At 36.6% G+C, this 26482-nt stretch overlaps 1 protein-coding gene across 1 annotated transcript in view; it reads left to right on the top strand.

The window, feature by feature from the left end:
- Positions 1-26482, top strand: part of Shprh (SNF2 histone linker PHD RING helicase) — a 68155-nt gene that overhangs the window by 25213 nt on the left and 16460 nt on the right. Inside the window, exons 14-25 of the mRNA XM_050161657.1 lie at positions 5809-5954; positions 6488-6576; positions 8319-8411; positions 11224-11331; positions 12751-12893; positions 13618-13791; positions 14136-14198; positions 15175-15400; positions 16903-17046; positions 18321-18422; positions 19907-19978; positions 22542-22730. Coding sequence (XP_050017614.1) covers positions 5809-5954; positions 6488-6576; positions 8319-8411; positions 11224-11331; positions 12751-12893; positions 13618-13791; positions 14136-14198; positions 15175-15400; positions 16903-17046; positions 18321-18422; positions 19907-19978; positions 22542-22730 — 1549 coding nt within the window. The remainder of the gene's footprint in view (positions 1-5808; positions 5955-6487; positions 6577-8318; positions 8412-11223; positions 11332-12750; positions 12894-13617; positions 13792-14135; positions 14199-15174; positions 15401-16902; positions 17047-18320; positions 18423-19906; positions 19979-22541; positions 22731-26482) is intronic.

Genomic DNA, 26482 nt, shown 5'->3' with positions numbered 1-26482 from the left:
AAGATACTTATCTTAGTCTTTTATAGTGAATAATCAGCCAGAACATTTAGAAATAGAAAAACAATTAAATTTTGACACTTTCCTGGAAGTATTTTTCATTGATTTTTTTTTAAATAATAATACTGTAAATTCATTTTTTTCATATCATGGTGTATGCCATGTAGATGTAGAAAGGAAGATGCAAAATATAATCTGAAATCTTACATATATAACTAAAGTCTGTTTCCAAATAAATACAGCAAAAATTGATAGACCTGTTAGGAAAATGGGTAGATTTGTAATTGTCAGTACCCTCAATTACAGAACAAATAGATAACAACCACTAGAACAGAGACTTGACCACTTATTAAACACTGTACCCAGCCAGGGAGAAATATATACTCTTTTCAAGTACACATCTAGGATATAAAGAAAGTAATAAACATAAAGATTCAAGTCTTCCAATACTTGTTTTATTATCACAGTGGGATTGAACTCACTATCAAAGACTGGTGAGGGGCCTCAGTGGGTAAAGGTACCTGTTGCAAGTTTGATGACCCAAGTTCAATTCCTGGGACCCACATTTTGGGACGAGAGAACTCACAAGTTCCAAGTGTGCACTTTGGCATGAATCCCCTCCTCACTTATAAGTAAATAATTAAAAAATATATATCAATAAAAAATAACTAGAAATACTTAAGATATTTTAGAAAGGAGTAATACTAAATATAAAGAATAGAAGCTGGAGCCGGGCGATGGTGGCGCACGCCTTTAATCCCAGCACTCCGGAGGCAGAGGCAGGCGGATCTCTGTGAGTTCGAGACCAGCCTGGTCTACAGAGCTAGTTCCAGGACAGGCTCCAAAGCCAAAGAGAAACCCTGTCTCGAAAAACCAAAAAAAAAGAGAAGCTGGGAGTGTTTTCAAGAGCAAAATATCAAGATGTATAAGGTGCAGTACATCAGTAATTAAAGAGAAATTTGAAGCATAAAATAATCAAAAATGTATTTATAGTTGTTCTGTTACATTAATCTCTCATGTTGATTTATACATTTAACTTTACCATAGGACTGTGTGCCTAATAAGAAACTCTATACACAGGTCTCAGTACTGTACACTATCAAGCATTCACTAGGGTTTCTTCTATATAGCCCCTGCTGATGAGAGGAGATCTGCTTCATAGTGTTAGAGGTAGGGAGCCTTCTTGTGATAAACAGCATTTCCTCCACACCATCAAGTACCGTGATAGTTCCTAATATACTAGTGCATGATCATAGGGAGAGATTTTACAGCTATTCTCATTTTCATAGTAACAACTTAAAGCATCATTTAAATGTGGACTGGAGTGGTAGCTTGGTAAAGCTCCATTCCTTGCAAGCAAATGAGTTTGATCCTCTAGGAACACATGTTTAAAAGAACCAGTCTGGGGTGATAATGCACTCTTATAATCCAGCACTTGGGAGACAGACAGGCCTTCCAGCCTAGCTGCTGGAGAATAGGTCATGACGAGACCCTGTCTCCAAAAATAATGTAAACAGTACCTGAGCAACAGCAGCCACTCCATATGGTCTTTTGGCCTCCACATACATTTGCACACACATGCATTTGCATCACACACATACACACAAACGTACCTACACACACACATACACCAAAGGAAAATAATTTAGTCAGAGAAATACATACTTTCTGTAGAATACAAAACAGTGTCCTAAGCCTTTAATTAGGCTGCTCTATCTGTGCTTTGGCATGGCAGAACCATACTAGGAAGTGATTCTTCCTTTCCCAGATGCTTGGGAAAAACTAGGAGCCTCACAAGCTGGGTAGAAGAAGCTCTGAAAGGGCAGGATGACATCTAGCTTCTCCTCTGCAGTTGTAACTGAGCTGGCCTCTGACACTCAGGATGTCTTCATCAGTCCTTCAGATCACAGTACAGAGTAGCCCTTGCTTTGCCTCCCCAAGGAAGTGTCATTCTACTATGAAGCAGGGATCACTGAAAACTTGGGATCCAGCTCTTCTCATATTCTGGAGTATATATAGTATGAAGTTAAATCAGAGTCTTAGTAATTTCACCTTGTTTTATTAGTAGTAATTAATTTTATTAGCAGTAATTAATAATAGGAAAAATAGGGGTTACGTTTGAGTAATATTACAAACATAGCACTAACAACTTTGAGAAAATCTTTCTTTTGGGACATTGCTAGGCTCACTAGTTTTTATGAATTTATATTGCATCTATTTTTAACCATCATAGCATCATTTTGCTAAGCATGTCCTGACTGTAGTAGTCTAGGAGTCAGTCTAAATTCCAAAATACACAGATTTTACAGTCCAAGACTAAACAGACAAACAACTCTGATAAAGAATTTTTTAATTGAACTTTTTTTATACCAACTTGTGATGGAGGTGGGTCTTGTATCTTATCTGTTGCTTTCATTGGTTAATAATAAAGAAACTGCCTCGGCCCTCATAGGACAGAAAATTAGGTAGGTGGAGTAAACAGAAGAGAATGCTGGGAAAAAGAAGCTGAATCAGGGAGTCGCCATGATTCTCTCGCTCCAGACAGACACAGGTTAAGATCCTCCCTGGTAAGCCAGCTCTTGGGCTACACAGAATATTAGAAATGGGTTAGAACAATATGTAAGAGCTAGCCAATAAGAAGCTGGAACTAGCCGGGCCAGGCAGTGTTTGAAAGAACACAGTTTCCATGTAATTATTTCGGGACATAACCTAGCCATGCGGGCGGCCGGGTGCCGGGGACGCAGCCTCGCCACTCCTATTTCAACAAACTTGGGCAGAGTTAAGCAAAAATTAGGAAAATACGTATCATCTAATATCAGCGTTTTACAGTGTAAATTTGACTAGAGTAATTGTCATTAGAGTTTATAGATTACTTCACTACCATTGAAGCTGAACTTGTAAAAGTGGGGGAAACACGAGTCAAATAATCCCAAGCTGACTCCAAAAAGAGTATTCTAAGGTTTTTCTTTATTAAAGGGGAAAGCTCACGGAACAGGAACGGTGAAGGTGTGAAGTGCAGGAAGGAGAGAGGGGAGAGCTGGGCATGATGGCAGCTTTTCTGGGAACCCAAAAGTCATGTTCCCACCTGGTCCAGCCTTTTGAAGGCCATTGCCTGAAGGAGGTTCCTCATCATACTACACGTGAAAAATACGTATGCTTGCTCTTGAAAATGTGTGAATAATGAATGTGATATTTAGAATACTTTGGGATCATTGAAATCTAATATCCTACCTGAGAAATGATCATTGTCCAACTCTAAAAGTAGGTCTCTGTATAACCCAGACCAGGCCTTGAATGTGGCTGTGTGGCCTTGGGTTACTCAAACTATGTATTCCTCTTCCCTTTCCCCTCAGTCTTCTGAAACAAGCCAGAAATGATCTTTTTCTCTCATCTTTCTTTTTTCTTTTCTTTCTTTTTTCAAGACAGGATTTCTCTTGTCTCCTAGCTATCCTGGAACCCGCTCGCTTTGTAGACCAGGCTGGCCTTTACTGGAGTAGGAGGATCTTCTGTCTATGTGTTACTTTCATTGGTCAAATAAAGAAACTGCCTTGGCCTTTTGATAGGACAGCAGCTTAGATAGGCGGGGTAGACAGAACAGAATTCTGGAAGAAAGAAAGCAGAGTCAGGCAGACATCATGGCTCTCTGGCCCAAGACGGATATAGGGTAGAATCTTACCAGTAAGCTACAGTCATGTGGTGATACACAGATTTATTAAAAATGGGTTAATTAAGATGTGAGAGTTAGCCAAGAAGAGGCTAGAGATAATGGGCCAGGCAGTGTTTTAAATGAATACAAGTTTCTATGTAATTATTTTGGGTTAAGCTAGCTGGGTGGGACGGAACAAGGGGCCCTCGCTATTTACAACACTCTACTTCATAGAGATCCACCTGTCTGAGTGCAGGGATTAAAGACATATATCATCACACCTGGCTTGAAAAGATCTTTTTCTAAATGCATTTTATATTGTGCATAACAGTTTCATGTCTATACACTATTTTATTCATATAATTGCTTGGCAATTGTGGTATTATCCCGTTTTGCTTAAGGAAACATATTCATGTGGGTTTAGTTGCCTTCTCAAGACCGTGCTAATGTCTGACTTGGTGCACATGCCTGTTATCCTAGCCCTTGGGAGCCAGAGGCAAGATATCTGCTACAAATTTGAGGTCGGCCTAGTTTGCATGGTGTTCTCCTGATCAGCTGCTCAGATTATGGTTTAAGCTGTGATACTTCCATTAAATTGGAATATTTTAGATGATTGTCCTTTATAAATGGTAGTATAGACACTAATTGTTTCCATATACCTATTGAGTGGCATTTCTGTCTTAGCACTAGGAAGGCTGAAGCAAGAAAATAGGAATTCAAAGTCAGTTGAGGCTAAATAGGGAGATCCTATTTCAAAAAAACAAAAAGCTTTTAAAGAATTCACTGTATGAGGATAACTGGATATCACTCTCCATTTTATCAGATTACCTTATTTTTATACAACTAATCTCTTGGAATAGAAATTAGCTGAGTCCTCAGTATTATCAAAGTGTGTGTTTTAGAATGTTTTATAGTATGTATATATGTATGTGGGCATGTGTGTATATGCATACACACATATACATGGACTTATAAATGAGCTTAAAATAGGAAAAGGAGAGAAACACATCTATATAGGGAATTGTGGTTGTAAATATAGCCCTAAGTATTATTAAAACTACTTTAAAGTTGTTTTTATTTTGGTGAAAGAATAGCATGCTTTCTTGGCAAAGAAACAGCAGCATCTTTACACGGTTTTTGTACTTCATAACTTTTCTGGCATTCAGTTTTAAATTTAACTTGTAATTTAGTTATGAGATTTTCCTCAGGCAACAAATACAAGTAGAAGCTATTATTTAAGACACTAAATTTGACTCTTCTCTCCTTTCCTTCGACGTCTTCACCTATCTCTTTAATAAGCTAGAGGCGACCTTATAGACGTTGTGAGTCATGGGTCCCCTCAACATCCACTCAGTCCTGCTTCTGTAGCATACAGGCAGCTGTGGACAGCAAGAAGTGAGCAGAGCTGGACTCCAGTAAGGCTGTTTATGGTCATTCTATCTTTCATGTCATAAAACATCGTCTTGTGAAGTTCTTTCCACTGTTTAAAATGTAAAATTAGTAGCTCAGCATGTAGCTCAGTGGCAGTTGGTTCACCTGCTTGGCATCCTTCAATCTCAGCACCACAAAAAGTAAAAATGTAAAAGCTATTCTTTACTGAGAAATTACATAAAAATGCAGGTCAGATTTAATGCATGGCCATTATTTGGCTGACTGTGTTTCAGTAGATGTTTTTTGAAGTGCTTCCTGTGCATAAACCATGAAGTATAAGCAGAGAAATCCAAATATGCACAAACAGATGTGATGTGTGTAACCAGAAGTGGAAGGGTTGCTAAGATCTGTGTTGGTTTCTGCACGTTTTCTCTTGTTTTATCCTTGCGATAAGTTTTATTCTAGTCCAGGTGGTCCAGAGCTTGCTGTGCAGCTTACTGTGCAGTGAGGCCCCATCCTCTTCCCTCATAATGATAACTTTACAGACAACTCTTGGTTTTTGAAGTATTGTTTTTAATACTGTTTTTCTCATTTTTGAGATATTACACAATTACGCCATCCCCTCCCCATTTTCTCCCTTTAAACCCACTGATACATTCCTTCTTGCTTACTTTCAAAATCATGGCCTCTTTTTTCATTAATAATTGTTACATGCATATATATGCTTATATACACATATTCATAACTATAACATGTTAGTCTGTATAATGTGACTTGTATGTATATGATTTCAGTGCTGACCATTTGGTACTGGGTAACCAGTTGGGGAAGACTTTCTCCCCCTCTCAGCGTTCCTTAGTTGCCTGTAGTTCTTTGTGTAGGGATGAAGCCTCCAAGTCTTCCCCCCAGTCCACTTTGGTATGCTTTATAATAGGAACAAGTATGTATATCAGTTAAAGTTTGTTATTTTTTCTGAGAATTAGATATAGATTGGTCAGAATGTTATGAATACTTATCACTACTGATATCCCAAATTTGTCCTTATTTTTAAGCTATAATGAATGCTAATTGACAATATTTACCTCTAATATGAATTATTATTTTTTATATTTAATCATTTTTCAGTTTAATCTCAAGGCATTGCAAATATATTTTATTTTAAATATATAATAAAATATAATTTAAAATAATAAAATATCCTGTGCAGTAAAGGAATGATAATCACCTTTAAAAAAGGTAGAATAATCCTAATTCACGGTCAGATTCTTTAACCTACAAAAATAATGAGTTATAAGGTTGGGAACAGGGCAGTTGTTCAGCATGTGCAAAATTCCAGCAGTGAAAAATCAATAATAATAGCCATAATAAGAGTTAGAATTATTCTTTTTCTAGTAAAGTTTTTTAGATTACAGATAACTGAGTAACACTGGGAGTGATGTGACTTGTGTCTTTCAATGTGTTCTAACTCCTCAGGCGAGTATGCCTCGGCAGCAGAGCTGTACAGAGAAGTGCTACGCTCCTCCGAGGAGCACAAAGGAAAACTCAAAACCGATTCTCTTCAAGTAAGTTTAGCCTGAAAAGTGTCAAATGTGCGTTTAAATTGTTTCAAACAATGTCTTTTCAAAATGTTAAAATAAAATGTAACAGTGAACTGAGTCCCAATAACTAGAGATAAAAGCTGGTATTCCTTTTTTTAAATGTACCCCCTGGAGTGGTTTGTGTATATGATAAAGTTTGAGAATCACAACTGTTCTTTCTCTGTGGGCCTATAGCCTACACTGGTAGATAGTTGTAATTGTTTGTAATTCAGCGAGTAGGCTAATTTTATAATTTTCCATATGCACATTAACATATTTGTTCAAATAACCTTTATCAGAAATAAAAATGAGCTAAAACTAAGATAGTGAAACTGAGTAAAATAATGGTGACCCCTGGTCTTCTAAGTTCTACTTTTAGAAACCTTGTAGGATTTGCATGTTTGAATTATTTCACTAGCTGCTCTTTCCCAGCAAATCATAGGTAAGAGTCTAGGTAAGTGAGAAATAAAGGTTCATTTATTAATCTCGGCATGCTTGGGCTTGTCATTCACAAAGACTTTAAAACTTGCATACCCATGTGATACGATAGGCATTTGGAAAAGTGTATAAAGGGGAAAGAAATAGGGCAAAAGTCAACTGAAAGTGTATTTATTTTTGCAAAGGTTAACAAGGCAGGATATGGACCTTAAACATGTGTGTATCTCAGGGAACGATGTCTTGTTCTTCAAGAAAGGAAATAAAGATAGAAGAGGGCAAGAAGATAGTTTGAGTTCCAAATTTCTGAGTTCAAAATCAAAGGATAAGCCATCCGCTTCGTTCTTACTTATCATTAGCTTATGTCTGCTGCCTGGCAAAGTGTTGCTCACTGAATCCTACTGTTTCCAGTCAGGTCAGCAATGCTGTTCTTTTGGGATAAAATGGTACACATATTTTCCCTTCTAACTACTTATACAAAAATTAATAGGTCGTTTTCCACATGCACACAGAGAAGATGAAACACGTATCTCTAGTATCATTTGTACCTTTTTGTCATTAAATCTGCTAGTACTATTCACTGTGTGGTTTAAGGAGCCATGTTGAAAAGACCTAAAACAATTGAGGTCATGTAGACTCCACAGAGACTTATGCTATAGCTAGTAATCTATGCCCAGATAAAGTGAGCTCTGAAAGTCTTAGATCACTGGCACCAAATCATATTACCAGAACTCTGTCCTAATCATCTTTTAGCCCTAGCTATCTCCCCAGATAAAAAACCACTGTGATTTCACTTCAGTTCTGCTCATTGCCTCTAACCTCTAGCCAGTTGCTGACTATTCATAAGCTCAGTGTGTTCAGATAACAACATCTGTTTTCATTATCTCTGTTTTTGTCATAATGCTGTTAAACACTTTCAGACTCATTTTCTAGAAAAAGAATCAAGTTAGTGCAGTCAACCTCTCTATATATTACTGTGTGGTCTTGAATCCTGCAATTTCCTATGTAGACTTTTGTATGTACGATAAAAAAGGAGGTATACCCGTGTACTCGTACTTTGCTGAGTACATAGCCATACTACAGGAAAATGTATATCCTTAATTGAAGAAAATTCATGTTGTGATTTAAGACCTTTGCTGTTTACCTTCCTCTGGAAAAAACAATGTCATTCAAGCATTTCCAGATGAAAAGTATTCAGCAAGAGAGGCTTTGAATTTGTGCTCTGTGTGCCACGCAGCAGATGCTGTGGTGTCCACTGCATTGCATTACAGCATCGCCTTTTGTGTTTATAGAGACTTCATGCCACACATAACTTAATGGAGCTCTTGGCAGCCAAGCACCCAGGGATACCTCCCACCTTAAGAGATGGCAGACTTGAAGAAGAGGTAATCGTTATTCTTTCATTCTACTTACGAAAGTTTACTTTTTCAAACTTTATATTTCATTTAGGTGTTTCTAATGTATAACATTTAAGTAAATGTAGCCAGCCATGTTTTCCTGTAATTTTGATGTTTCAAACATTGCAGTGGTGACTTGGAATGACAGAGAATATTGGACTCCATATTATTTGTTTCTCCGGTGCTCTTACTTAGCTTGTATATACTGAATTAATGATTCATAATAGGCCTATAAAGAGTTTGGTAAACAGACAAGTTACATTCTCTCCCTCTCTTTGTTTTATTTCAGAGAGCACGTGAACTTAAGTTCTCAGTCGCGTTTCTCTCTAGAGCAGTTGTTCTCAAGTTTCCTAATGTTGTGACCCTTTAACACAGTTCGTCATGTTATGGTGACCCCAACCATAAGTTATTTTTATTGCTACTTCATAACTAAATTTGCAACTGTTGTAAGTTGTCACGTAAATATTTATTTTCTGGTGGTCTTAGGTGACCCCTGTAAAAGGGTCCTTTGATGTGCCCCCGCCCCCCCGTGGGTCATGACCCTTAGGTTGAGATCACTGCTCTAAGCGTTTTATTGAAAGGAATGATACTATAAGTTGTTTTACTAGAAATTCCTAATAACTTGCTATACTAATTCTCCCAAGAACTTTTGCCTTTTTTTAAGATCTAAGAGGAAGAACATCAGTAAGTTGAAAGAGTAGATATGGTTGAAATACATTGAACCTCAAAGTAAGAGTTTTTATTAGAATCAACAAGATAGAAAATTTGGATTTTATAAGTACATTTATCCCTTTATTAAAATGAGTAATTTTTGTTGACAAAATTTTATGGATTTTGGTATACAAAATGATGTTTTGATGTATACAGATATTGTAGAGTGGCTAACTAAACATAATCTCTCCCCATTACCTCATATACTTAATTTTTATAGTGGAAATATTTAAAATCTATTCTCAATAGTATAGTGTGGCTGTAGTCATTGGTGTATAGTCCTTTGATCAGTATCCCCTCAATCTGCAGCCCCTAGCTGTAGTGTTTCTTTGGGACTAAATAGCCTTGGGATCAGGCGGGACAGAAATCTCTGTCAACACCTAGCAACCTCCATTCTCTCCATCCAAGTGAGGTCATGCATAATTTATCTTTAATTTGTCGGTTTTATTTAGTATGTCCTCTGTGTTTACCTATGCTGTTACAAATAACAAGAAATTATCCTTTTTTGAAAGCTAAACATTATACCACTGTGTGTGTGTGTTTGTGCACACCTGTATGTGTGTTTATTGCTTTTTTTATTTATATATGTTTGTGATGTACATGCATGTATGCATGCTCTCATTTGTGTGTACATGTGTATGCATGAATGTGGAGGCATAAGATTGATGTCAAGAATGTCAGGAGTCATTCTTGACTATCTTCTGTCTGGCTCTTTGAGTCAGAGTCTCTCAGTCAAACCCAGAGGTCATTAATAGAGCTACTAGTGCCAGCCATTTTGCCCAGAAGATCCCGCCTTTCCATCTTCCAGGGCTGGAGCTAAGGCGAGCTGCTCTTCTGGCTTGTGGGGCATGCCCTGTGACTACTGAGCCATCTCCGTAGCTTCAGATAGCATATTATGTTTATGAATTATTTGATCACTATCCTTTTATTCATGGTAGTATTTATCTACTCAGACTGTCATAAGAACACTACAGGCTAGGGGCTTAAAAAATAAATATTTCTTACAGTTTTAGAGTTTGAAATCCAGAATTAATGTGTATTTCCTCAAGTCTATGTGTTTAATGTCTCTTCCAGCTCCTCTCTCTGATTTAGATACTGCTGTCTTCTTATGTGGCCTGTGTTTTGTGCTTGTACATCCCTGGTGTTTCTTTTCTCATAAGGGCTCTACTACGGCACTACTCATATGGCCTTAACCTTAGTTCCCGTCTTACAGGTCCCATCTCCAAGTGCAGTCACACTGAGGGTCAGAACTTCTGCACATAAATTTTAGAGGAACAGGCTCAGTTTCTTAACACTTTCATTACTGTATATTCAAGAATTATTTTTAAGCTACAGCAATTTTTTAAGCTTGTCCAAAGTATTTTATTTTGTAATGGAAGAGGCAGGATTATCAGATTACCTGCTCATTATTCAGTAGTGTACAAACAAAAATATTCAAAGAACAAAAAATAAATAATTTTATTTTTGCAGAAACTTGATGCTTCCAAATATCACCACTTACACTCTTTTATCACATTTCAAATGTTTTCATGTTTCAAATTTTTCAACTTGTCATAGCATAAGTGGCTTTTAGACATAAAGCAAAGAAAAACAAACCCCAGAGAACCTAGACAACAAAGAAGTTCCTAAGAGAGACATACATGGATCTAATCTACATGGAAAGTGGAAAAAGACAAGAGCTCCTGAGTAAATTGGAAGCAAAGGGAGGGGAGTGGAGAAAAATATATAGCTCAATAAAAACAATAAATAAAAGAAAAAACTACAATTCTTAAAGGCATTGCTACAACTAAAACAGAGAAGTAATTCTATATTTTTTGCCTCATTTGTAAAATATTAATTTTTTTATCCTATAAAGGATAAACCTTTAGGAGTATAATCTTTTGTGGCTTGGACATACCAGTTTTGTTCTTTTTATTGTATATCTTAGAAATTTCTAGAACAACTTTATTTTATTTTTTACACCATGGAATTTTATATATGAATCAAGGAACTTTAAATGTATGGAGTGACCACATTAGTACTGAAACATCATACTAAATTATGTTCAAACCCTCAAATAAAAGTTTATATTGATTCTGTTTCAACACAGGCCAAGCAGCTTCGAGAGCACTATATGAGCAAGTGTAACACAGAAGTTGCTGAAGCCCAGCAAGCTTTGCAGCCTGTGCAGCAGTCCATCCGGGAGCTCCAGAGGAAGGTACCGATGTGTGGGCTTCTTTCTTGTGCTTGTCCCCAGGTAGCAGTTTGAATCTGTTTTGTTTGGGAAAAATTCTTGAACTTCTTGTTCCCTTTTGAATTCTTAGCACCTTGTTGAGTGCCTGTATTATAATACAGATGTCTTATTACTTTTCGCGACTCATCAGAACTCCATGACAAAGGCAACTTATAAAGAAAAGTGTTTATTTGGGTTTATGGTTTCAGAGATTGAGGAGTCCATGGAGGCCAAAACAACTGAGAGTTCATGTCTTGATCCACAAGCATGAGGCAGAGAGAGAGAATATGCTGGGAATGGAGTGAGTTTTTTGAAACTCAAAGCCATCCCCTTGTGACAGACCTCCTCCAACAAAGCCACACCTCCTAAATCCTTAACAAATACTTCTACCAAGTGGGAACCAAGAATTCAAATATAATAGCTAGTGAGGCCATTCTCATTAAAACCACTACAATAAGTTTATTAGTAATTAATAGTGTTTGTTCTAGAGTGGACAGATAGGTGGATGAGTCAACTATTTTAAGGTTCAGTTTTCTTTCTTTTTATTTTTGATTTTTCAAGACAGAGTTTCTCTGTAACTTAGGAACCTGTCCTGGAACTAGCTCTTGTAGAGCAGACTATCCTCGAACTCAGAGATCCACCTGCCTCTGCCTCCCAAGTGCTGGGATTAAAGGCATGCACCAATACCACCCGGCTAAGGTTCAGTTTTATTTTTTTTAAATTCTAGTGGATTCCTTTTATGTTGGGTAAATAATAGTTTGTCCTTTGGAGAAAGTATAAAGGCTTCTATAATTTCCTTCTGATCTTAGCTATGGCTTTCTCCACATTTAGAATCCCCAATTTTACCCTTACAGACCAGATGCCTTTTATCCTTTCTAAATTTGTTTTTTATGACACCAAAAAATAATCTAAGACGAGACAGCACAAACAAATTGTCTTCTTCTACATAGAATTTTTTATCAGTTGTTCCATGTGTTACATTTCCTAATTCATTAATTATTTAGTACCTAGTCATAATTTTGCTTTTATTCAGTAGACTTTAATTCGATACTCATTGGTTAGATATACCTTTGTTGACTGTGTTGCCCTATACCCTTAGAGAGGCCTGAGTTTTCTTCTTGGTAAAATACTTTTTAATACAGCTTTGATACACAAGTTTTATATAAAGTCTTGTTCATCTACAGTATTCCAAAGAGCAACTCTTTTGTTATGAATACAAAAGAGATATTTTTCTGTGTGATGTAGATATATACAGTATACACACATCTGTTGTTATCCTTTGAGAACAGAACTTAATGATTTTTTTCTTTTTTCTTTTTTTTTTTTTTAGTTCTTCACATCACTTTTCTCAGTAAATGCTAAACTTATGTAGTAATTGGTCAGTTTTGGCATTTTTTTTTCCAGATTCATTCTAATTCTCCTTGGTGGCTGAATGTGATCCACAGAGCAGTGGAATTATCTGTTGATGAGGAACTTGTTCAGCGGGTGCGAAATGAAATAAGTAGTAACTACAAGCAACAAACTGACAAGCTCTCTATGTCGGAGAAGTAAGGAAACAGTACAAAACAGAGTCACTGTTTAGACCATTTAGTATCAGGAGGTGCAGTTCAGTGTCCCATCATGTACTTAGGATTTACACATTTTGTTGTGTATTTTCAACAAAAATATTAGATATTATGTCTAAAACACAGACCTTTTTTCCCGATGGTCATCATTTGAGACCTTTTAGAGCCTTCGGGTCTGTTCTTGGTTGCTGTTGTTTCATACTCCCTTTGAGTAGCTCTGCCCTGAACTCATTGTGTGGACCAGGCCTGTCCTCCAACTGGAAGATCCAGCTGACTCTGCCTTTCTCTGCTGGGATTAAAATCTTGGCAGCACTGCATCTGGCTTAATTACATTTTTATAAGATGTGTCCATTTTTCTTCTCAATTTTGTTTTATCCTGTAGTCTACACTCTCTAAATAGGAAAAGAATGTCAGAAGATATAATTTATAGTGTTCCAGCCTTTAAAAGTTAGAATGTATATTAGTCCTGATCTTTGAAAGATACTATCAGCACTATTTTAGTTCCCAAAAATAGAATCATCAAACTCTCTGGCATTTAATTATACCTTGGGTACTAGTAGAGACCACTGGGCACACTCTGAAAGAAAGTGTCAGCAGAGTGTGTGAGTTTGTTCATTTATTTAACACTGTGATTGACAAACATTTTCTGGAGAAACTGACTTGTTCCTTTCTTTGGGTTGTGTGCTGTGCTGGTGATGGGAATAAGGTTCCGTGACTGCAGAGGACTTCAGTTCTTACTCACAACACAAATGGAAGAGCTCAGTAAGTTCCAGAAGCTCGTGAGAGAGGCTGTGAAGAAGCTGGAGCGACCTCCATCCCGTGATGTGATTGAGTCTGCCACAGTCTGCCACCTGCGACCAGCTAGACTCCCTCTCAACTGGTGGGTGGTAGGGTCATGCAGGTTACACCATCTTCTAGGAAGTCACATTTGGTCTGACTTCCTCTCAACTGGTGGGTGGTGGGGTCATGGAGGGTAAAGCATCTTTCAGGAAGTCACATTTGGTCTGAGGCTAGAAACAGTTGCTCGTGAATTGAACCATTTTCTCTTAATTCAGACAGGTGTAGATATGTATTTTTTAAAAAAAGCAAATCAAGGATTATATGCTTGATAACCATGTTATTTTTTCTTACATTCTTTGTTAGAAAAAATAAAATACAAAATGTTAAGCTTTTTTTAAGAAATTATCTTATTGCTGGTCAAATTTCTCTGATAATCTCTTTCAGCTGCGTCTTTTGTAAAGCCGATGAATTGTTCACAGAGTATGAATCAAAACTATTTTCTAACACGTAAGTTCACTGAGGGTTGAATGTCTGATTATGTGACTGTATTTTCTGTTATGACCTTTGTTATATTTTTCCTGTATTAAATCAATTTAATGATCATTTGGCATCTAACATGCCCATTTTTTCTTTAGAAGTTACTCCTAAATGTTCATGAGGGACAGTCTGTAATTATCGCAGATAAGAAGCAATTAAGAGTAGTAGTAAAATCTCAGGATCAATAGTCTGATGGATTTGAACTCAAATCCCTGTCCACTGACAAGGGCAAACTATCTCTCTGACCCTCGTGAAGTAAAGATAACAACTAACCTTACATATTTTTTAAGTATTAAATAAGGAAATATATATAAAACTATTTAGCAAAGTGCTTAGTAAGTACCTTAGTAAGTAAAAAATTAGTGACAGTTGTTATTTTCTTCATCAGAGACCTTGTGTGTGTTGGGCGTGTAGACAAGTCTATGCTCTGATTGTGGCCTGTGCTTGGTTGCCACTTTGTCTCTTCTTCTTTATTTTTTAATGGCTGGTAATGATTGTAGCTCAGAATTCTCAGAATGTGACTTATAGAATGAAATTTAGAGATTCATTTTTTGGTGTTGTTGTTGTTAGATGGTTTTATTTGTTTGTTTGCTATTATCCTGGATTGTGCTCATGAAACACTAGGCAAAACACTTACACCTGTAATCTAACCTTTGAAAGTTGAAGGAAGGACAACCAGGAGTTCAAGGCCAGCCTCTGCTATGTAGGAATGTGAGGCTAGTCTGAACTACATGAGACCCTGTCTCAAAAATATAAAATAAAACAAAACAGGACAATTTTCAGAATTGCTGTTATTTCTTTTTTTCAAAGACCTATAAGTATTAATGTATTGATGTGAAAATTGCCATAGAGCTACTGAACTTGCTTTTCTGTTTGTCCTAATGGCATCCTTCTGCTAGTAATCATTGGAAGCAGTTAGAATTACTTCGGTCTGTTATCTTTTCAGAGTCAAAGGCCAGACAGCAATCTTTGAAGAAATGATAGAAGATGAGGAAGGACTTGTGGATGATAGAGCACCTACCACTACCCGGGGCCTGTGGGCAACAAGTGAGACAGAGCGATCTATGAAAGCAATATTGTCATTTGCAAGATCACATAGGTTCGATGTCGAATATGTAGATGAAGGAAGTGTTTCAATGGATCTTTTCGAGGCATGGAAGAAGGAATATAAGGTAGAGTTATAATACAGAAAATAATTAATAATTAATACAGAAAATAGTAAACAAAAATTATTAAACTGACACTTGGAGTTAATATTCATAAACTTTTGCTTAATTGTGTGTTTCATTCTATTATTAGCTGGATCTTCACAACTTTTTTTTAAATATATGACTTTTTTAAAAAAAATTTATTTTTATGTGCATTGGTGTGAAGGTGTCAGATTCTGTGGGACTGGAGTTACAGATAGTTGTGAGCTGTCATGTGGGTCTAAGAATTGAACCCAGGTCCTTTGGAAGAACAGCCCTCTTTAACAACTGTTTTATGAAACTAACTTAAGGCTTTATTTCATTTTTGCATGGGGAATAACAACCAAATATCAATATCAGATTTGAATTTTGGGGAGGAGAGCAGATACTTTTCAAGCTGGAAATCTGGAAACCATTGCAATGGATGCAGCATAAGTTGCCTTTAGTTTTATACTTCACTGATTCCTTTGTACTGTAACTATATATGAGATGTGCTTCTAAGATTTTTTTATTATTAAAATAAGTTTTCTTACTAAATTTGTTATCTTTGATTTTGCATATGATATAGGTATGGGGAAACAGTATTTTTAAATTATAATGTTACGTTTTCCATATGTTACTATTTTTTATGTTATTATTTCAAGACAAAATTTAAAAAATTGTGTCAAATAAGATATAATGTCTAAAATGCCAGTTCATACTTTTGATAAATTGAAGAATAATACTTTTATAAAGTTGAAATCATTAGTTCACCATATTTGCTGTTATAAATGAAAAGCACATGAACACAGTTCATTACAGCATACCATGGAGGATGACATTGTTCTTACAGTGCCCTGTCATTCTTGTATTGTTTTCTGTAGCCTAATCTTGCCATACGCTCTGTCTTAGATGAGTGCTTATCATGCCGCTCTAAATCTTTGTACATTTTTACTTTATAAATGAAAAATGAATGAGCAACCACTAGATACCATCAACTAGTATTTACTTCAAAATGCTACTGAATAAATTATCAGAATATTTATAGTGATTGATAACATTTTTATAAATTATGGGAAAGTATAGTATTTTTCTAATAAAATGGATTTAATAGTAATTGATAGTAATTAATAATAAATAGTAATAATAGTAATTGCCTATTTAGCCTTAAAGGAGAAAGTATAAGGAAATAATGATACTATTAAGACTTCCTAAGGAATATAAATATAAAAATATTTTAAGACAAAAACAGTAGTGATCACATAAATCTGGTATCGGTTTATGTCGAGCTTTGTCTCACCATGAAATCTTCAGGTGTTCTTCCTGAGAACTGCAACAGCATCCAACTAGATTATTTTCTCATATGTCCTCATCCTAAATTAGCCTAAGGAATACATTTCCTTGAACATTTAATGAAAAAATGTAGGCCTCATTAAAGCATTTTGCTCAAGGTACATCTTAGTGATTTTGAACAATTTTAATTCTGTGTCTTTATCTTTCCACTTCAGTTACTTCATGAATACTGGATGACCCTGAGAAATCGTGTGTCAGCTGTTGATGAACTTGCAATGGCTACAGAGCGGCTAAGGGTTCGCCATCCCAAGGAACCAAAGCCAAACCCACCTGTCCATCACATCATTGAACCACATGAGGTAGTTGAGAGTAGGATCACAAAAACACAGCAAAATCCATTTGCCAGCAGACATAGAGTGAAAGCAGTGATATTATCTAGAAATAATTGCTGCTATAAGTATGAGCCACATAAAACTGTTTTTATAGGTCAGTTTCATTCGTATGTGATATGTGCTTAGTGTGACCACTGTGGGGGTTTGTTTGCAGATTCATATGTTTTGAATACTTTCTATTCATCAAATCCAATATATTCTTGGTCACTGAAAAGTTTTTTTTTTTCTTTTCATTTTTTATTTGTGTAGTCATGGCTGTCTAGGAACTCACCCTGTAAGCCAGACTGGCCTTAAACTCAGAGATCCTTCTGCCTCTACCTCCCAAGTGTGGGATTAAAGGTGTGTACCACCACTGCCTGGCTTAGAGATGGAAAAAGGATGGCTCATCTGTTAAAGGCTAGGCTCACAACCAAAAATAGAAGTATTTTATATAGCCTCAGTTTACCAGAATCTGAAAAGCATGTTTCTCAAAAGAAACTAGAAGCTTATATTTTGCAGGTTCTTTCTCTTACTAATAGAAGGTATTTACTCTGATAATCCCTGTTTGTGTCAGGATTCAGTCAGAACTCCACCACTCTTTTCTAGTCCATAACAAAAATACTTACTTCCTTTGTAATTTATTTTTATTCCCTATGGTGGTTTAATACTTCAAACTGATTTCTTTCTGTGAAGCATTTAGATTGCAATTTTGAAAAAGTTCAAGATAATTTATAATGTTTTATGCTCTCTTAAGTATGAATTCTCGGTAATGTTTTTCTTCTAATGTGTGTTTTAGGCTAAATTTACAGCACTAAAAACAAAAAGAATAATGAGGAAAATCTCCCTCCTTTAATTCCCCTTTCTTTCTGATGTATTGTAGAAGGGGAAGAAAAGTCAGGGTTATTCTTCCTGGATTTCATAAAACCAATTTTAACAAGCAGTGCATCATGTCATTATTTTCTTTCCATACATGTATTATTGAGATGAGGCACATAAATAGAATTCAGATAGATTTTTATCCAATTTTCCTATATATCACTATGCTTCCATTTAAAAGAACATCATGGAATTCTGTCTTCTGTAAAACAAAGGCATCCTTTCAAAGTGTTTTCAGTAGTAATCTTGTAAAATTGAATTTTAATGTGTAAATGGGTTTTTATAGGACAGGACATAAATTTTCATTATTCAGAAGCATTATGCATGTTCAATATAGTTGAACCCTATTTTGAGAGAGAATAAAGATTTTGTTTGTTTATTTCTAGGTTGAACAGAACCGTATAAAACTGATAAATGATAAAGCGGTTGCCACATCACAGCTCCAGAAAAAACTTGGACAGCTTCTTTACCTGACAAATTTGGAGAAGGTGTTGCTTTTCTTAAATGTTGTTTTTCCATACTGTATTTCAAGAACCACTTGAGTGATAGTTTCCACTTAAAGTATCAATCCCAAACAGATGTTTAGCTTGTGTTAAATGAGTCAAGACTAGTTTTGTCTACAATGACTCTACAGGCCCTCTGCCTTTGCCCCTTCCCCTGACTATCCTCCTACCAGACAAGGTCATGAGCTGTTGTGTCTCCAGGAGCATCCTGTCCATGTCAATCGCCCAGCCCATCCCAGAAAGTACCCAGATGACCTGTAGAATTATGAGGAATACATATGGTGAATTACTTTAAGCCATCATGTTGTAGATATTTGTTTTATGTGATCCAAAACAGATCAAAATTAAGATGAAATAATTTATTCAACTCTTTTAAATGCCTTTATAAACTAATTTTGATGCCTTTACTGTTACTAAGTTTAAGTACAGAGTTTTGTTTTATTTTTGTATTACTACTTAGAAAGAGGTTTTTGTTGTGCTTTGATTTTATTGTTTGAATATTCAGTTAGTGAATCCAGAAAGAAAATTTTTAGTGATCTTCTATTCAGTTCACTATTATGTTGTCCTCACTTAAAGCTTGTCCATCTTACTGACTTTCGAAACTTGAAAATTTTATGAGAATTTTAAGGAGGTGTTTAAAATCTATTATAGTTTGATAGAATGTTAGGCACAGAAGTCTCAAATCAATTCTATATCTGCCTTTCAATTATTTGCTTAGTGATTCATGAAGGGATGCTGAGAAGCAGCAATCTTAATACAAAACTGTGCTAAGTAACAGCCTCTTCCCACACCTGTCCTTGTGCTACTTAACATTAGAGTGTACACTTCTACATATATGCATTATGATTGCACACTTCTGCATACGCATTATAGTACACACTTCTACATGTACATATGCATTAGAATACACACTTATACATAACGCATTATAGTACATACTTATACATGTACATTAGAAGTACACACTTCTACATAGGCATTATACTGTGCATTAGAAGTGCACACTTGTACCGTGACATTTAAGGAGAGAAATAGTTTCTTGTAATCTGAGCTCCATCAGAATACCTTGAACTTTTCATTCAGCTGCATTTCTTTCCCAAGTGCTAAGATTAAAGTTGTGTTTCTCCATACCAGTTATTAATTCATAATTCTTTATGATAAAATGTAGTCTGAGAATAAAATTTTGAAGGTTTACATATTTATATTTTGATTTTAATTTTGCTCTCCATTGTAATCACAAATATAGTACATACTTTAAATTATGTTAAAAAATGGTTTCCTTTCTTTGTGTTCTAAATAAATTATAGAAATAATAGTATTAGGTAATACATAAGTATTTGGATTTGGTCATCTCACTAGTTCAGGTTGAAATTACCAGCACATCCTTATATAAGTAGATTTCAAAGCATTCATCAAGTTCTAAATATAAAAACATAGCTAACATGTTTTGGGATTCTTTTTTTCCATAGTCTCAAGACAAAACATCAGGAGGTATTAATCCAGAGCCTTGTCCAATCTGTGCTCGACAGCTGGGAAAACAGGTAAAATTATATTAAGCATCACATGAATTAATAAAACACCTTACAATTCATAAGGTTTCTGTTCTACATGTAGTCAGCCTTTCTCTGTCTCATGCACATGCACACACATGTGCTTTCTCATGCACAACTGTGATGAGGAGTGTTTAGTTCTCATCTTAGTGGTAGGGCCAGGACTTAGTTGACATGCTTAAGGCTACAAATACTTCAGCCATCTTTTTCCTAAGTGAAAACTTAACCCTAGAACAATCTTATCTTTTTCATTAAAGATTCATAGTTGTGAAGGTTTTTCCAAGTAACTTAATTTTGCCACATTAACATATTTGGTAGTTAAACAAAGAATAATGTAACACGTTTAGTGGAAAAGGTAATACAGAGGCATAGTGGTACAGCTCTTAACAATAGTAAGGTCTTAGATCAATCCCAGCTTTAAATTACAGATAGCTTCTCTAAGCAAAACTTACATGTGGTTTTGGTTATGGTCTTTTGTTTGTTTGTTTGTTTGTTTGTTTGGGTTTTGTGAGATGGTTTGAAGGAATTAAGCACAGTCACTTGTGCATGTTAGTGTAAAAATGCCTGCATGTTGTTCAGTGATAGTGAGTGTGCCTAGCATACAGACGGCCCTGGGTTCAAGCTTTCGCACCAAAAGAAGCAGAAAGGTAGAATTGGATCAGGTTAGAATAGTGTCTTTTTTAAATTTTAGCTTTAGTGAAATTCAGTTGTCTCTGAAATTGTATTTTGTCTTATTACAATTTTTAAGGGTTTTATTCATATAATTTTATTCAGTTCTAGTATTACAAAGGTTTCCTAAACTTAAAATTGAATTACAAAAATAGTGATGAAACTCTAGCCCCATGCTGGAACGACTCTGTATCCTGCATCCCTGCTAATACTGTTAGCGATGTTACCATTTGTTCTCAGCCAATTGAGTGACTGTCCTACTGCTCACGTGACTCTGATTTCTTCCTGTTATCAAAGACAGTGGACCTGTCTTGCTCTGTACCTTATCAGTTGAATTTCTTTTTTTTATACCATATTTTATTTTTGTATTGTGCTTATTGAGCTATACATTTTGTTCCACTCTCCTCCTTCCTCCTCTCTCCCCTTCTACCTTCTTCCTTGACCCCCATGCTCCCAATTTACTCAAGAAGTCTTGTCTTTTTCTCCTTCCTATGTAGATTCATGTATGTCTCTCTTATGGTCCTCTTTGTTGTCTTGTTTCTCTGAGTTTGTGGCCTGCAAGCTGGTTTTTCTTTGCAGTATGTCTAAGCCACTTATGAGTGAATGCATATTATATTTGTCTTTCTGCATCTGGGTTACCTCACTCAATATGGTTTGTTCTAGATCCATCCATTTGCCTGCAAATTTCGAGATGTCATTATTTTTTTTATCACTTTGTAGTACTCCATTGTGTAAATGTACCACGAGGGGCACTGAGGTTATTTCCATGTTCTGGCTATTGTGAATAATGCTGCTATGAATGTAGTTGAGCACATGCTCTTGTGGTATGATTTAGCATCTTTTGGGTATATACCCAACAACAGTATTTCTGGGTCTTGAGGTCAATTGTTTCTTAATTTTCTGAGAAACTGTCATACTGATTTCCAAAGCGGCTATACAAGTTTGCACTCCCACCATCAATGGAGGAGCATTCTTCTTACTCCACATCCTCTCCAGCATAAGCTGTCATCAGTGTTTTTGATCCTTTTAAGATGGAATCTCAGAGATGAGTTGAATTTCTGTGAGTCACAAAGGTCTTGTTCGTCATATAAGCATTCTACATGTCCAGTGTCACTTGAAGTCCACAGTGTACTGAAGAGTGCTGCAGTGTGAAGTAAACCTGTGTGAGACTGGTCTGAGATTGAGGATTCTGCTTTAATCTGAGAGCATAGATGAAACTAGGGAACAATAGGAAAGTGTTACCCAACTGAAACAAAATGAACTTCTTTCTCAGGAACTATTTTAAAACCTCGCTGTCTATACTAGTTTGCTCTGTCCCTAGTATGAATTGTCTACCAAGGAGACAAGAATCTCCTTTCAAAACACTATCTGACCCTTTCAATTCAAATACAGACATGTCCAGATGTTGGAAAAACCAACACAGCTGAGAGCCTAGGACCCCACTGTCGCAAAGCAGTGAGGATCCCACAAAAGTCCCATCTCCTGTGTCACTCAAAACAAATCTGAAGCATAACTCATCTCATTTTCTATATGTGTCAACAACTGAAACTGTAAATAAATTGAGTAGCGGTTAGTGTATTATCTTCCAATTATTGTTGCTCTCAGTTCTTGATTATTGTTGGAGTGCTAAAGGGGTAATCTGTAATGCTTTTTCTAAATCTGAAATGAGAGCACTAGCTTTTTATAGTGATGACTGACTAAGGTAAGTGAAGCTGAGAATTATGAAAATGTATTTTTCTTAGATTAAAATAATCTGAAAGCATATTTTACGTGAAATACTTGGGAATTACAGTTGTAAGTCATCTCCCCATTTCTGTGTTTGTGGATAGATAGAAAGGCCTCGTCAACCACCTTCTCACAAGACGTGTCATGTCTGTCTTCTCAGTGGGCAGTGCTGACCTGTGGACACTGCTTCTGTAACGAGTGCACATCCATTATAATTGAACAGTACAGTGTGGGCTCTCATCGAAGCTCCATCAAGTGTGCTATCTGCCGCCAGACCACATCACACAAAGACGTCTCCTATGTCTTCACCTCAGAGAAAGCAAACCAAGAGGATGATATCCCTGTGAAGGTAAAGTAGGTCAGGAACACGCAGTCAGCAGTGCCACAGCGGTTAGAATCTGACAGTGTAAAGCATTAAAGAATGCTGGCACAGTGAGTGTAGAAACACTGTTCCCCGTGAAAACCGCCTGGAGGCTTCTGCTCTTTCACCGCTTTCCCGTTGTGGGACAGCGCTCAGCACACTAACCAACATGGCTGTAGTCATGCCTGCTAAGAGCTAAAGAATGCATTTCTCTGTCATTTATGTGATTTCTCTTCACTACAGTCAGTTTCAGACTGGGAATATTCCTAAATGCTAGTGTGTGTGTGTGTGTGTGTGTGTTTTGACCCAAATATATAGTTTTTGTTAAAAGTATTAAAAAAAAAAAAGCTTCTTATTTAGTCCAAACTAAAAGAAAGTAGATGGGTTTCCAACATTAGTTGATTATCATAAGAATGACACCGTATGCTTTAAAAACACTGTGGACTGACATTTCAGAATACAGCTAAACTTGAATTTATAGTCCTAACTTTTCCATGTGTTATTCAGAATCTTAAAAAATTCCTAATTCAATGTACAAACAGGATCCACTGAACTTTCTGCCCACAGTGTACTCATTTGTTAAAAAGCACTTACTAGGTATTTTTGCTACTTATTTTTCTTACATGTGGTTTTTAAACTTTTCGTTCTAATAGATTTAGTCAAAAAGCAAATCAGTATTTAAACATAATAGGCATTGGAGGCCTGCTGAAGAGAGTAACATTAGTAGGGCTAATGCTTAAGCGGGAAGTCAACTCCTCATTAATTCCTTCTTTGGATTCTTGGACACTTACCTTTTAGGAATGTGTTTTCTGAGTAGAATTCAAGGCAAGTTAAAATTACTGACAGAATTAGGTGTTTGAGGGCTGGAGAGATGGCTCAGTGGTTAAGAGCACTGACTGCTCTTCCAGAGGTCCTGAGTTCAATTCCCAGCAACCTCATGGTGGCTCACAGCCATCTGTAATGAGATCTGGTGCCCTCTTCTGGTGTGCGGTTATACATGGAAGGAATGCTGTCTACATAATAAATAAATAAATCTTTAACATTTAAAAAAAAAAAGAATTAGGGGCTGGAGAGATGGCTCAGTGGTTAAGAGCATTGTCTGCTCTTCCAAAGGTCCTGAGTTCAATTCCCGGCAACCACATGGTGGCTCACAACCATCTGTAATGGAGTCTGGTGCCCTCTTCTGGCCTGCAGACATACACACAGACAGAATATTGTATACATAATAAATAAATATTTAAAAAAAAAAAAAAAGAATTAGGTGTTTGATAGAGTGTTCTTCCTCTTAGAAACCAATGGTTCAATTAAAGAATAAAGGTAGCTGCTTTTTCCCCCTCACATATTTGAGTAAACTTCGAGGTGTCGATCTCATTACTCTCTAGTGTGTCCAGGTAAACAGTTGGCACAGATTTTCATTCGTCCTTTCCGTGCTTACTTATTAGATACCTCCTCAGCCTCAGGCCGTGTGCTAGGCCTTGCAGATGCAGTGCACAGTCAACAGGTGGTTACTGTTCTCATGAATTTTACAGCTTCCTGGTGGGGCTGTGGAGGAGGAATTTAAGATATAGTAAAAAGGATAGACATTAAACAAGTAGTTTTTATAATTATGATAAATACTACAAAATAAAAGCCAATCTCGACTTTTCTGAAGGAAGGCTTATTAAGCAGACAGGATCTAAATGATGGGGATTGGCCAACATGGGAAGAAGATAGAACTGGTCTGTTGAGAGGAGGTTCCCAGACAGAAAAGACCAAGCTAGAAATGACTCGGGCAGAAGTGAGTGGCTGAAAAGCAGTGGGCAAAACTGAAAATACAATGGAAGGGCAGGTGGGGTGGGTGCTCAGGCTTCAAAGCTTTTCAAGATCTTTCTTGCTACAGTCTAGGAAATCAGTTAGCAGGGATAGAAAAGAATAAAGGTTGAAAAGATTTAGATGAATTTAGGAGGCTACAGTAGTTGTCTACTTTAGAAACTTTAGATTAATGGCAGGAGAGATGGGAAGAGATGGATATATTCCAGGGACACTCAATACAACACAATGTTGGAGGTATAGCGTGGGAGAGCCTCCAGATTCTGATCTGAAAAATCAAGTAGGTACCATTGCTGCTATAGAGGAGAAATTTGAAAGGGAGTACATTTAAATATTTAATTGGTATTTTGAATGCAGAGCTCGAGATGATGAAATTCAGTCACTAGTATAAATGATCTTTGAAGCCACAGACTGAATAAGACAACCTAGTAAAGAAATACTGAGGTTGCCTTCAGGTTGAACACAAATTTATAACTTTCTAAGTAGTGGTGAAAAGGACAGTGAAGGCTGAAAAAGGAGGCTGAGAAGGAACTAAAGACATGGCAGCCTGGGAGAACACACTGTCAACCAAGGCCACTGGGTCAGTTCTTCAGTAGTGCTTTTCCGGGTGTCTCCAGGGATAGAGGATAGATGAACCGCGTGTGATGTAAACTTGAGAGGCTAGTAGAGATGACTTCAGAAGGAACTCCTTCAGTGCAGTGCATGCCAAGGAAAAGCAGAGTAAGAAAGCAAGGACTGTACAGGAAATGTACAAATACAGAGTGCAAATGACCAACTGTTGATAAACTTAGAAATAGAAAACCAAGAATTGTAACCGGACCCAAGTATAGAAAGTCAGTTCTTTGATGTTAAAGATAAATGATTTTTAAGCATATTTGAGATACAGTAAAAGGGATACACCGAAGTCAGCAAGACAGCTCAGCTGGTAAAGGCACTTGGTACCAAGCATAACAAGCTCAGTTCTATGCTGAGACCCACGTGGTGGAAGGAAAGAACAAATTCCCCAAGTTGTCCTCTGACCATATACACTGGGGCATGCATGTGTGTGTGTAAACACCCACAAAACAAAAATAACAGGACAGACTGAAGATAAAGAAAAGAAAGCTAATTTGTAATACTGGACTTTTGTAAAGATAGATAAGAGTATTCGTTTATAAAAAAGTAGAGATCTCATTGAATTCAAATGCCTACAGGGTGGGCTATTGAGCAAACAAATTGTAAGGCTATGTGATAATAATTTGGGATAGTGTAAATGAGGTAAAGAAGACTAATGCTAAAAGAGGTGAGACTTGAACATTTACATCTTGTAATGTCTAGGTCTGAGGTATATAACAAGTGTAAATTAGATGCTCAAGTCTTTAACAAATCATTTAGTAAATGATAACAAAGAACAGAATTAGAGGATAACTGAGTTTCCTGAGGATCATGAGAATGAAAACTTGTTTGTGTTAGGAACTAAAGATGCTTAAATGCAGAACACAAAAAAATAAGTATTTTCTATTTAAAAGGGCTCAAAGGATAGTGAGGCTCTAATAACAGTCAAAAAGAACAGTATTTCTATGAATCTAAAAAAACATGTATGTGTGTTTCTGATGATGATGAGGATGATCTTAAAGAACTTGTTCTGCCAGTTAAACATGGAGAGTGTAAGGCGGTAACTGGAAGGGTGAATACACAGGCGTGAATTACAGTGCAGCTTGGGAAGCATAAGTGAGAAGAGGGTCTTCTTGACCTAAGGATCATCTAGTCTGTCTCTGAATCCTTTGCATGAATTCTTTGTGTTTTTAAAGCATGTGTCAAGAAGCTGTAAAATGAAGTAACTGGAGCAACCCAGTGGCCAGCCCTGGGGCTTTGGTGGTCACTGTCTAATCGCTACTGCTACTCCTGGACCTAGAACTGTTGTCCTTCCAGTACCTCCTGCTCTCCATGCT

Source organism: Alexandromys fortis, unplaced genomic scaffold, assembly GCF_014885135.2.
Source record: "Alexandromys fortis isolate MF-2015 unplaced genomic scaffold, M_Fortis_MF-2015_v1.1 scaffold_134, whole genome shotgun sequence".
NCBI lineage: Eukaryota > Metazoa > Chordata > Mammalia > Rodentia > Cricetidae > Alexandromys > Alexandromys fortis.
Note: the sequence above shows the minus strand (reverse complement) of the source record. Positions and strands in the feature narration are given on the sequence as shown.